Below are 10482 nucleotides of genomic sequence, written 5' to 3'. Positions count from 1 at the left end.
TTGAACAGAGGGAAGGAGGAATATTTTTAGCCAGAGAGTAGTCATCCTGTGGAATACCCTGCCACAGACTGCGGTGGAGACTGGCTGTGGGTATATTTACGGCAGAAGTTGGTCATTTCCTGATCGATCAGTCCATCAAAGGACGTGGCAAGAAGGCAGGTGTATGGGGTTGAGTGGGATCCGGGATCAGCCATGATGGAATGGCGGAGCGGAGTCGATGGGCTGAACGGCCTAATTCTGCTCCTGTGTGTTATGGTCTGACCAAGATTCACCCTGACCCCCCTCTCCCAGTCAGCACCGCCCCACTTGTCGCATTTAACCTGTCTCAGTGCGGGTGGACTTTAGGACCCGGGGGAGCTCAGGACCCGCCGCCCCGCGGCTGCTGCTGAATCCGCGGTGTTTCTGTTCGGTTGTCGGATGCGGTGAACGAGTTAAAATTAATGGATCAATAATTCTCATCTCGTGTTTATTTCACTGTCCGCACATTTACAGGGACTTTACTCCTGACGCCGGTCCCGGGACCCGACCCGTTTGCAGACCCGGAGCGGAACCGGAGCAGATTCTCAGCCACTGGTTTTCATCCCAAGTCCGGAAGAAAGGATAAAGTTTCCCCGTGAATTTATTCCTAGTGAAGGTGTGGAGATGGGACTTGGTCTCCGCATTGTAAAATGAAACTGTCCCGGACGGGTAACTGAGATAAACTCCCACCCTCCCGGGGATGGGACCGACAGGGAGACAGGACTCAGGGGAGGGGATCTCGTCATCGAACACGTCACAATCCCGATGTAACACGTCATCATCCTGCCCGATGACCCAGAATCCGGTCTCCGGACTCAGTCTGTCCCCTCTCTTCCTCTTCACAGATTCTGCGGCGACTCCCAGACACCAGTCCCGATTCCCCGTCACCTCCACCTCCCAGTAATGTCTCCCCGATGTGAATCCCTCCGATCCCAGCACACATGCCCAGTTTGTGAATCTCTTCCCGGTGTCAGGGAGATTCCTCCAGGTCCCGGTCCATCTCACAGTCTTCCGATCCTCAGACACCTCGAGACACGGATTCGCCGTTTCCACATCCAGGGTGACAGAGACTGGGGGGAGAAGCAGAGAATTAGAGAGTCCCCGGGGATCGGGGGGAGACTCGGGCAGCGTGGCCCCCGGGATCGGGGGGGGAAACTCGGGCAGTGCGGTCCCGGGAATCGGGGGGAAACTCGGGCAGCGTGGCGCCGGGGATCGGTGGAAGACTCGGGCAGCGCGGCCCCGGGGATCAGGGGGAGACTCGGGCAGCGCGGCCCCGGGGATCGGTGGAAAGTCCGCTCGGCCTCAGGCGCAGTCGGGTGGCCGACACGGACCTTTCCCGTGGTTTGACCCGACGAAAGCGGGTGGAGAACTAATGTCTCCCGAAGGGTTTTCAGCTGGACGGAGAGCCACAAAATGCTGGAGGAACCGAGCGGGTCAGGCAGTATGTGTGGAGAGAGATGGACAGTCTACATTTCAGGTCGACATCTTCCCTCAACAACAGAAATAAATAGGGGAGATAGACAGCAGTTCCGTTTTTTTTTAGTTTTGTTTTTTTTTCTCTCTTAATAAAATATCTTTTTCATGGTTAGTTACTAAGAGATTGGGAGGCTAAACGACATTTGTTACTTGGAATCTGTGCTTGTACATGCTAACCGTTATTCATGTAATCCCGATCTCTTTGTATCATTATTATTATATTTATTAATTTTGAAACTTAATAAAAAGATTGAAAAAGAAAGACAACAGAAACGAGTGCGGGAAAGGGGTGGATTAAGATGGGAAGAGGGTGGGTGAATGGATTTTAACTGGAGGTCACAGAGGCTTTTCAGCCCAACTTGTTCTTGCCGACAAATTTAATGAGCTAGTCCCATTTGTCTATTATTCCTTTCCACCTTTCTTATCCACGTACCTGCCAAGATGATTTAAAACATTGTGACTATACCCACTTCTACAGTTGATCAAGGGCCCGGTGTAAACAGAGATAATCCTCTTCCCTGTCCACTGTACCATGAATCTTAGTGTCATAGGCAAACCTACTAATGATGTCACCTACACTATCATACAAATCATTAATAGGAATGACAAACAACCGCGGGCCCAGCACCGACCTCTGCAGGTCACAGGCCTCCAGTCCTCTGTGATTAAGAGACACTTGGACAGACACTTCAACAAGCAAGGCACAGAAGGAGACTGACCTAATGCTGGCCAATGGGATGAATGTAGATGGGTAAATGGGTCAGCACAGAGATGATGGGTTGAAGGGCACATTTCTATGCTGTACGACGAAGGGCTTTGTGACTGTAAGTGAACCGAATAACTGAAACACCACCACCCACCCCGTGTTGAGAATCCCAAACAGACAGTGACCCCTGACCCTTGACTCCTCAGATGGGGAAACATCCTCCCTGTATCCTGGCTGTTGAGCCCTGAAATAATTTCATGTTTCCCTGAGATCTCCTCTCATTCTTCTGAACAGGGAACAGAGAACATAGAACAGTACAGCACAGGAACAGGCCCTTCATTCAATGTTAACATTCATTTGTGAGTGTGAAGTGTGGAGTGGGGGAGTGTGAAGGTTCGAAACAGTAAAGGAGTTGATAATGGGAACCAGCAGGGGAGAGATAAACGGCAGATTGAACCAGAACCAGGTGGGGGAGGGGTGGAGAGCCTGTGGGTGAACTGTGTGTGTAGACGTAACGAGAAGCTGGAGGGGGACAAAGATGGAGATGAGGATCCCTCTGTCCCCTTTCCCACAACCCCATTGCCCACAGCCCCTCAAGAGGAAAGGGGAGGAATTTTCAGGGACCTTGAAGCAACAAATGTACTGATGAAGTGTTTCAGTCCGAACTGTCGACTGTTTACTCTTTTCCATAGATGTTTCCTGACCTGCTGAGTTCCTCCAGCATTTTGTGTGTGTTGCTCTGCTTTAAATATACTCAATTATTTGGACTCCACAGCTGCCTGTGGGAGATTCACTATCCTGTGGATAAAGGAATTCCTCCTCATCTCTGTTCTAAATGGACATTATCTAATCGGAGGCTGTGCCTTCTGTTCTCGACCGATCCACTATAGGAAACATCCTCCCGACATCCACTCTCTCCGGGTAGGTTTCAGTGAGTTCAGGCTGAGACCCTTCATCAGGACCTGTGTTGCTTGGATTACCGGCATCTGCAGATTTTCTGGTGTTTCATATTTAAAGCTGAAGTTGATCGGTTCTTCATTAGTCAGGGTGTCAAAAGTTATGGGGAGGAGGTAGCAGAATCATGTTGAGAGGGATAATAAATCAGCCATTCTTCTGAACTCCCGTGAGTACAGGCCCAGAGCCACCAAACACTCCTCATATGTTAACCCTTTCATTCAGGGAATCATTCTCGTGAACCTCTCCAATTCCAGCACATCTTGTCCTATATAAGGGACCCAAAGCTGCTCACATACTCCAAGTGTGGTCTGACAAATACCTTATAAAACATCAGCATTACACCCTTGCTCCTGCATTCTAATTCTGATGAATGAAAGCAAACAATGAGTTTGCCGATCTTACCACTGACTCAGACTAAAAGTTAACCTTTAGAAAATCCTGCACAAGGACACCCAAGTCCCTTTGCACCTCAGAATTTTGTATTTCTCCGTTTACAAAATCATCCATGCCTTTATTCCTTCTGCCAAATGCACGTGCGACTTCCCTACTCGTTAATCCATCTATCAGTTCTTTGCCCATTTTCCTGATCTGTCTTCCACAGCACTACTTACCCATTCACCTTTTCCATATCCTCTGAAACCCTGACCACAAAGGCATCAATACTGTTTGAAATCTTTCTTTGTCTATCTTGGCTTTGTGCTCCTCAAAGTTTTCCAACAGATTTGTCGGGCAAGATTTCCCCTTAAAGGAATCCGTGCTGTCTTTTCTATTTTATCATGTGCCTCCATGTACCCAAAAGCTCGCCCTTAATACTAGACTCCAACATCTTCCCAGTCACACCACATCCAGACTAACACACCGATAATTTCTCTTCCTCACCTGCTCTCTCTTCTTAAAGAGTGAAGTGACCTTTGCAGTTTTGCAGTCGTCTTGAATGATCCAGAACCTAGTGATTCTTGAAAGATCATTACTAATGCCTCCACATTCTCTTCAGCTGCCTCCTTCAGAACACACCAGTGTAGTCCAACTGGTTCAGGTGATTTATTTACCTTCATACCTTTCATCTTCCCCCGTACTTTCTCCCTAGTAACAGCAACAACACTCATTTCTGTCCCCTGACACTCTCATTTCTGATAAACTTCTTGTACAGTATCTTCCAGTGAGGATTGACACAAAATACTAAATAGGTACTGCTGTCATGTCTCTTTCTCCCATTCCTAACTCTCCGGCCTCATTTTCTAGGGGTCCAATACCACTCTCACCTGGCTTTTACTCTTAACAATTTTGTGTCCTCGTTTTCATTGTTGGCTTGTTTCCCCTCATATCTTTTCTCTTCTGATTGCATTTTTGTTACTTTCTCTTGGTTATCAAAACCTTTACTCTCCAACATCCTGCTAATTTTTGAAACATTGTATGCCCTCTCTTTCACTTTCATGTTGTCTGTGACTTCCCGTGTCAAACACAATTACCTCATCCTGCCTTTGGAATACTTCTTCACATTCGGGACGTGTCTATCCCGTGCCTTCCGAATTGCCCCCAGAAACTCCAACCGTTGCTGTTCTGCCATCGTCCCTGTTCTTGTCCACTTCCAACCTACTTCGGTTAGCTCCTCCCCATGCCTCTGTCATTCCCTTTACTCCACTCTAATACTGATACATCTGACTTTATCTTCTCCCTCTCAAACTGCGGCGTAAATTCTATCATTTTAAAATCACTGTTTCTGTCGGGTTATTTAACCTTAAGCTCCCTAATCATATCTAGTTCATTATACAAATCCCACTCCTGAATTGCCTTTTCTCCCATTGGGCTCAACCACAAGCTGTTCGAAAAAGCCATCTCGGGGGCATTCTACAAATTCCCTCTCTTGGGATGCAGCACCAACCTGATTTTCCCCAATCTACCTGCATGTTGAAATCCCCCATTCCAATTACCACCCTGCCCTTTTTACATGCCTTTTCCATCTCCCGGTGTAATTTGTATCCCTTTTGTATCCAGGTCACTATTTGCAGGCCTGTATATAACTCGCATCAGAGTCTTTTCACCCTTACCGTTTCTTATTGATGCTGTAGCACCGGTACCCACAAAGATTCTGCATCTTCCAAACTGATGTCACCTCTCTCTAAGGATTTCATTTCATTTTTTACCAACAGAGCCTCCCCATCCCCTCTGCCTACCTGCCTGTCCTTTGAATACAAGGTGTATCCTTGGATGTTGGGCTTCAACCAGCATCTCCTTTCAGCCACAACTCAGTGACGCCAACAAAGTTATACCTGCCAATCTCTACCTGTGCTACAACATCATCTACCTTATTCCGTATACTGGAGCATTCAAATATAACACCTTCAGTCCTGTATTCATCAGCCTATTCGACACTGTCCACAGGAACTTAAGCAAGGTCTTTGATGTTGATGAAAGACCACACTGGGGGTATTGTCTGCATTTCTGCTGCCCCGACTCTGGGAGGGGTGTGATTACACTGGACAGGAAGCTTCAGGGTGGGGAGGCTCGAGTTAAAAACAGAGAGATTGGATGTGCTCGGGCTAATTCCCTGTAGTGTAGGATGTTCAGTTACTCAACTCTATAAAACCATAAGGGGCCTAGACACAAAAGGACATAATCTTCTTATCCAGGACATAAGAGTAGAGAACCAGAGGGCTTAGATTTAAGGTGGGATGCGATCTATGGGGTAACTTTCTCAAAGAAAGGGAGAGAGAAGTGGGCAGAAGGAATTTACTATCAGCAGAAGCTGTAGAAAAAGATGTAATTAAAATATTTTAAAATCCATTTGGACAGTACACAGAGGGATATGGGACAAACACTCACAGATGGGACATGCTCAGGAAGACATCTTAGTCCAGCAGATGGATGAAGTGGGCCGTGGGTTCAGCATCTGCCAAACCCTCCCAGATCATCCTCCTGAGGAATCTCACCCCGGAGTCTGTCTGTGAACTGTTGATGTGACGTCATGTCAGAGGGCAGCTCAGTGCCCAGAACAGACAGACTGGGTAAGGACGGCAGATTTCATTCCGGAATAGGAATTTTAACCTGTCTCTTTGACCGTGTGTCACACTCTGATGGTCTGTGTATGTTACGGTGTTATTTGCTTTCACAGCCTACAATATCATAAAATCAGTATTAATTTCCCAGCTCCTGTGGTAGGATTCAAACTCATGTCTTGGCGTGTTAGTACAGTGGCCTGGGATCAGGACCCAGTGGTTCATCTGCCAGTCCCGTGTATTGGTTGTATTGTGACCCTGTGCTGGTGTGTTCAGGGGTCTGACATCTCCAGCTGACCATGTGACTGTGATGCCTCCCAGTCGGTGGGGTTGATGTGGAATAAACTTCAGTTCCCCTTCAGCCCATTATTACAGCCAATATTTACTTTAAATTGGAACTAAATTGAGTCTCATGAACAGGGAGAAATGAGTCTCTGTTAGTTTTACCTCGATTAATGGCATCAAGTGTTTCTCTCAGCACTGTGTTCAACAAATAGAGGTGATCGAATTTTTCAATCGGTAGGGCCTCTTCTGTCACTGTCAATTCCTGGATATCATCATTAATCCTGTAACTATTAAACTGCTGGTTATAAACTACAATTTTGAACTATTTTACAAATCCATACAGGGTTTCAGTAAAGAGCATGTCCTACCTCCTGTTCTGACGAGCTTCCTCCTGAAATAAATAAAACACAAATCTGAATAGACAGAGACTGTCGACATCCTGAATTTCATCCAAACCATTACAAGGTGTTGAAAATTCCCACTCCTGCAGTCACTCACACACACAGACAATACAGAACCAGGGGTTGAAAATTCCCACTCCTGCAGTCACTCACACTCACAGACAATACAGAACCAGGGGTTGAAAATTCCCACTCCTGAAGTCATTCACACACACAGACAGTACAGAACCAGGGGTTGAAAATTCCCACTCCTGCAGCCACTCACACACACAGACAATACAGAACCAGGGGTTGAAAATTCCCACTCCTGCAGTCACTCACACACACAGACAATACAGAACCAGGGGTTGAAAATTCCCACTCCTGCAGTCACTCACACACACACACAATACAGAACCAGGGGTTGAAAATTCCCACTCCTGCAGTCACTCACACACACAGACAATACAGAACCAGGGGTTGAAAATTCCCACTCCTGCAGTCACTCACACACACAGACAATGCAGAACCAGGGGTTAAATTACAGGGTATTTCTCTGAAAGCTGGGCCATTACTGAGAGGATGAAACTTGCAAGGAAGACAGGACACGTCATGCATTTTCATCTGGATGAAGCGTTAGAATGATGAGATGGGCGAACTCAAATCAGTGATGGATTTGACAATGAATCCAATATGAAAATTAGTGAGGAGGATGTGGAACTCACTGGCACAGGAGTGGTTGAAGCGGAACAGCAGAGATTGAGTGTCATGGGTAAACTAGAGAAACAGATGAGGGACCGTGGAGATCAGAGCACTGTCGCTGGGTGTGGCGAGTAGGTGGGAGGAGGCTTGTGAAGCAGGGAAATTGATAACAGAATATGGACCGAATGGCCTGTTTATGATGGAGAATGGGATATAATCCCGTGTGAAACTTATCTGAAGATGTAGAGTCGGTGAATGTTTCTGTAATCTGACGGAAACCGGATATAGCGGATAAATCTGATGTGTGGGTGACATTCTTTGTTCTCAGTGATTGACAGAGAGATCCTCACACCCACCGCACCAGGCACACTGACAGTCTGTGACTGGAACTGGGTGTTAATGTGAGATTTAGAGAATATTTAATGTGATAATCAAAGACACAATCAGCGGCTCTGCATTATAATCAGAGTAAATCATTTCAGAGAAGATTGGATTCTGTTCTGTGATGTACAGAAGTTGTGGAAGTCCAGTTTTGGGACAATAGTAGCACTGAATGGTTGTATCAATTGTCTGGTGAGAGAGTTTACTGCCGTTTGTAAATGTTGTGTGTAGGAGCAACGCATCTGTTTTCTCTCTGCATTGTATTCTGAGTTAGTGGTAAAAGGAAAAGGTGAGGTATTAGTACTTTGTTCTGGGCTGTTTTGAGCTGTGGACAGATGGATGGCATACCTTTTGTTGACCAATTCGTTGCAGCTTAATTTACGATTAATTACGCTAGTTTCATCGCTTCAAGATTGCATGTTGCTATTGAAGGATCGAATATATATCTTCGACATTTTGGAACATGATTATTGGAGTGATCGGGAGGTGCAACATACAAGTATAACAAACTGTGCGAGGTCGCCAGCAGCGGCAACTGATTTGTTAGAAATAGCCACTGTTTACTTCAAATATTCCACTGTTCATTTAGTGTCCTTTGACAGAAATAAATTGAAATATAATCCCTCACCTTGAGAAATATCACACTGTCTTTTCGATCCATCTGTTCCTTTATCTTTGAGATTTCCTCCTGAAGAATCCTAATATTCTTTTGTATCTCTTGAAGATTTTTCTCCATTGGATTTAGAATCCTCGCCTCATCCATCCTGAGATTCCTGAGTAAGCTCTGCTCTTTCTCAGTGATAATCTGGCGCAGTTCAGCAAACTGGGATGTAATGTGGGTCTGAATGCTGTTGGACTGTTCCTGTCGAATGAAAGGTGAAGATCAATGTACCGTATTGCTGTGTTGTATTTGCTTATGACAGTAAGGTGACCATTCGGTCCTTTGAAATCCATGCTAGTTCTGAGAGCATTCCCGTCAACCCCATTCCCTCAAGTTTTCCTGAAACCTATTCCCGCTCATTGACCCATTAACTCCCAGCTGATTCACATACACCCTCCCCCACCTTCACGGGGTTAATTGTAATTAACCATTTTTCCAGTATGTCCTTGGGATGTTTCTGAAACTGTCGTGGTCACAGGGAGAACATGCAAACTCCAGACAGACAGCACCAGAGGTCAGGATCGAACCCAGGTCACTGGAGCTGCGATACTCTGCTGTTCCGCATTAAAGGGAGCAAAACTATCGATTAATATCAGAAATTCCGCTCAGGAAGCCTCACCCGAACTCCGGAAATCTTCTCTTTCTGTTGCTGCTCCTTTTCCCGGAAGTCTGATTTCTTTTTTGTGAGAGAGTCTAAGGAAGATTTAAGCTGATCCTGGAAGTCAGAGAGAGAAGGAAAAAGTAACAAAAAAAGATGGATCATAAGAAACAGGTGATCAAACCCGATTATCGCACAAAATGCCGGAGGAACTCAGTGAGTCAGGCAGCATCTATGCAGGGGAAATAAACAGTCGACGTTTCGGGATGAGACCCTTCATTAGGACTGGGAAGGAATGGGGCAGAAGCCAGAATAAAAAGCTTGGGGGTGAGAACCAGCTGACAGGTGACGGGTGAGACGTGAGGGGGAATGTGGGGGAGGTAATGAAGTGAGAAGCTGAGAGGGGACAGGTGGAAGAGAAAAAGAGCTGAAGGAGGGTTCTGATATGAAAGGACAATCGACCATGGAAGAAACGGGAGGAACTGGGGCTGTTTGAACCCTGAATGGTGACGAGGGAGTCGGGTGTAGCACTTGTCCTGCTTGCAGGTGTCAATGCCAGGAGGTAGATCAGTGGCGAGGAGCGAGTGGATAAGCGAGTTACATCGAAAGAGATCCCCACAAAGAGCGGAGAGTTGGACAGGACAAGGGAGGATGGGGTGAAAATCAAATTCAGGTTAGTTTTACCTTGTAGATTTTAACAGCTTCTTTAATCGGCATGAAGCGGTGCTCTCTGTGTTTCTGCGCAGCTGCACAGATCAGACAGATCAGTGTCTTGTCCGTTTCACAAAACAGCTTCGGTTCTTCCTCATGTTCCTCGCAGTGAAGTTTACTTTCCTTCCCTTTCCGATTTAGGTTTATATTTCGAGCTTTTTCAGCCAGATTTGCTAAGGCCCGATTTACCCTGAGGGTGCGGTCAGCAAACACCTCCCTACATTCCGGGCAGGAGTTTCTCTCCTCCCTTTCCCAACACCGTGTGATACAAGAGCGACAGAAGTTGTGCCCACACTCCAGTGTAACCGGATCGGTGAAGAAATCCAGGCAGACGGGACAAATTACCTCTTCGGTCCAGCTCTCGGCCGGTCCTTTCGAAGCCATGTTAACTCGCGGCACTTCCTGATTCAGAATGCTTTCACTTTCGGGGAGCTGCTGATCCCCTGCAGTACCGCGATTGTCCACTACACGCGCTGCAGTCCCAGGGAATTAAAGTGATGTCGCTGTCTGTGGGAAGGAATTGTGGTATCTATATCAGGGAGGGATCAGAAACGGATTAAGCAGGTCTGAACAGAAATGAAAACTTGGCAATGGACTGCCCAAGCCCGGCT

The 10482-nt window shown here is 46.5% G+C and overlaps 1 protein-coding gene across 1 annotated transcript; it reads right to left on the bottom strand.

Annotated features, from left to right (window-relative positions):
• Positions 1-484: 484 nt before the first annotated feature.
• On the bottom strand, positions 485-10280 carry LOC140185377 (zinc-binding protein A33-like). Its single transcript, XM_072238759.1, has 6 exons — positions 9845-10280; positions 9182-9277; positions 8530-8763; positions 6807-6829; positions 6601-6719; positions 485-1088 (listed from the first exon to the last, which is right to left on the bottom strand). Exons 1-6 carry the CDS (start codon positions 10253-10255, stop codon positions 487-489), a joined length of 1485 nt encoding a protein of 494 aa, XP_072094860.1. The 5' UTR covers positions 10256-10280; the 3' UTR covers positions 485-486.
• Positions 10281-10482: the final 202 nt, after the last annotated feature.

Source organism: Mobula birostris, chromosome 20 (assembly GCF_030028105.1).
Source record: "Mobula birostris isolate sMobBir1 chromosome 20, sMobBir1.hap1, whole genome shotgun sequence".
Taxonomy (NCBI): domain Eukaryota; kingdom Metazoa; phylum Chordata; class Chondrichthyes; order Myliobatiformes; family Myliobatidae; genus Mobula; species Mobula birostris.
This window is presented reverse-complemented; position numbering and strand designations above follow the sequence as displayed.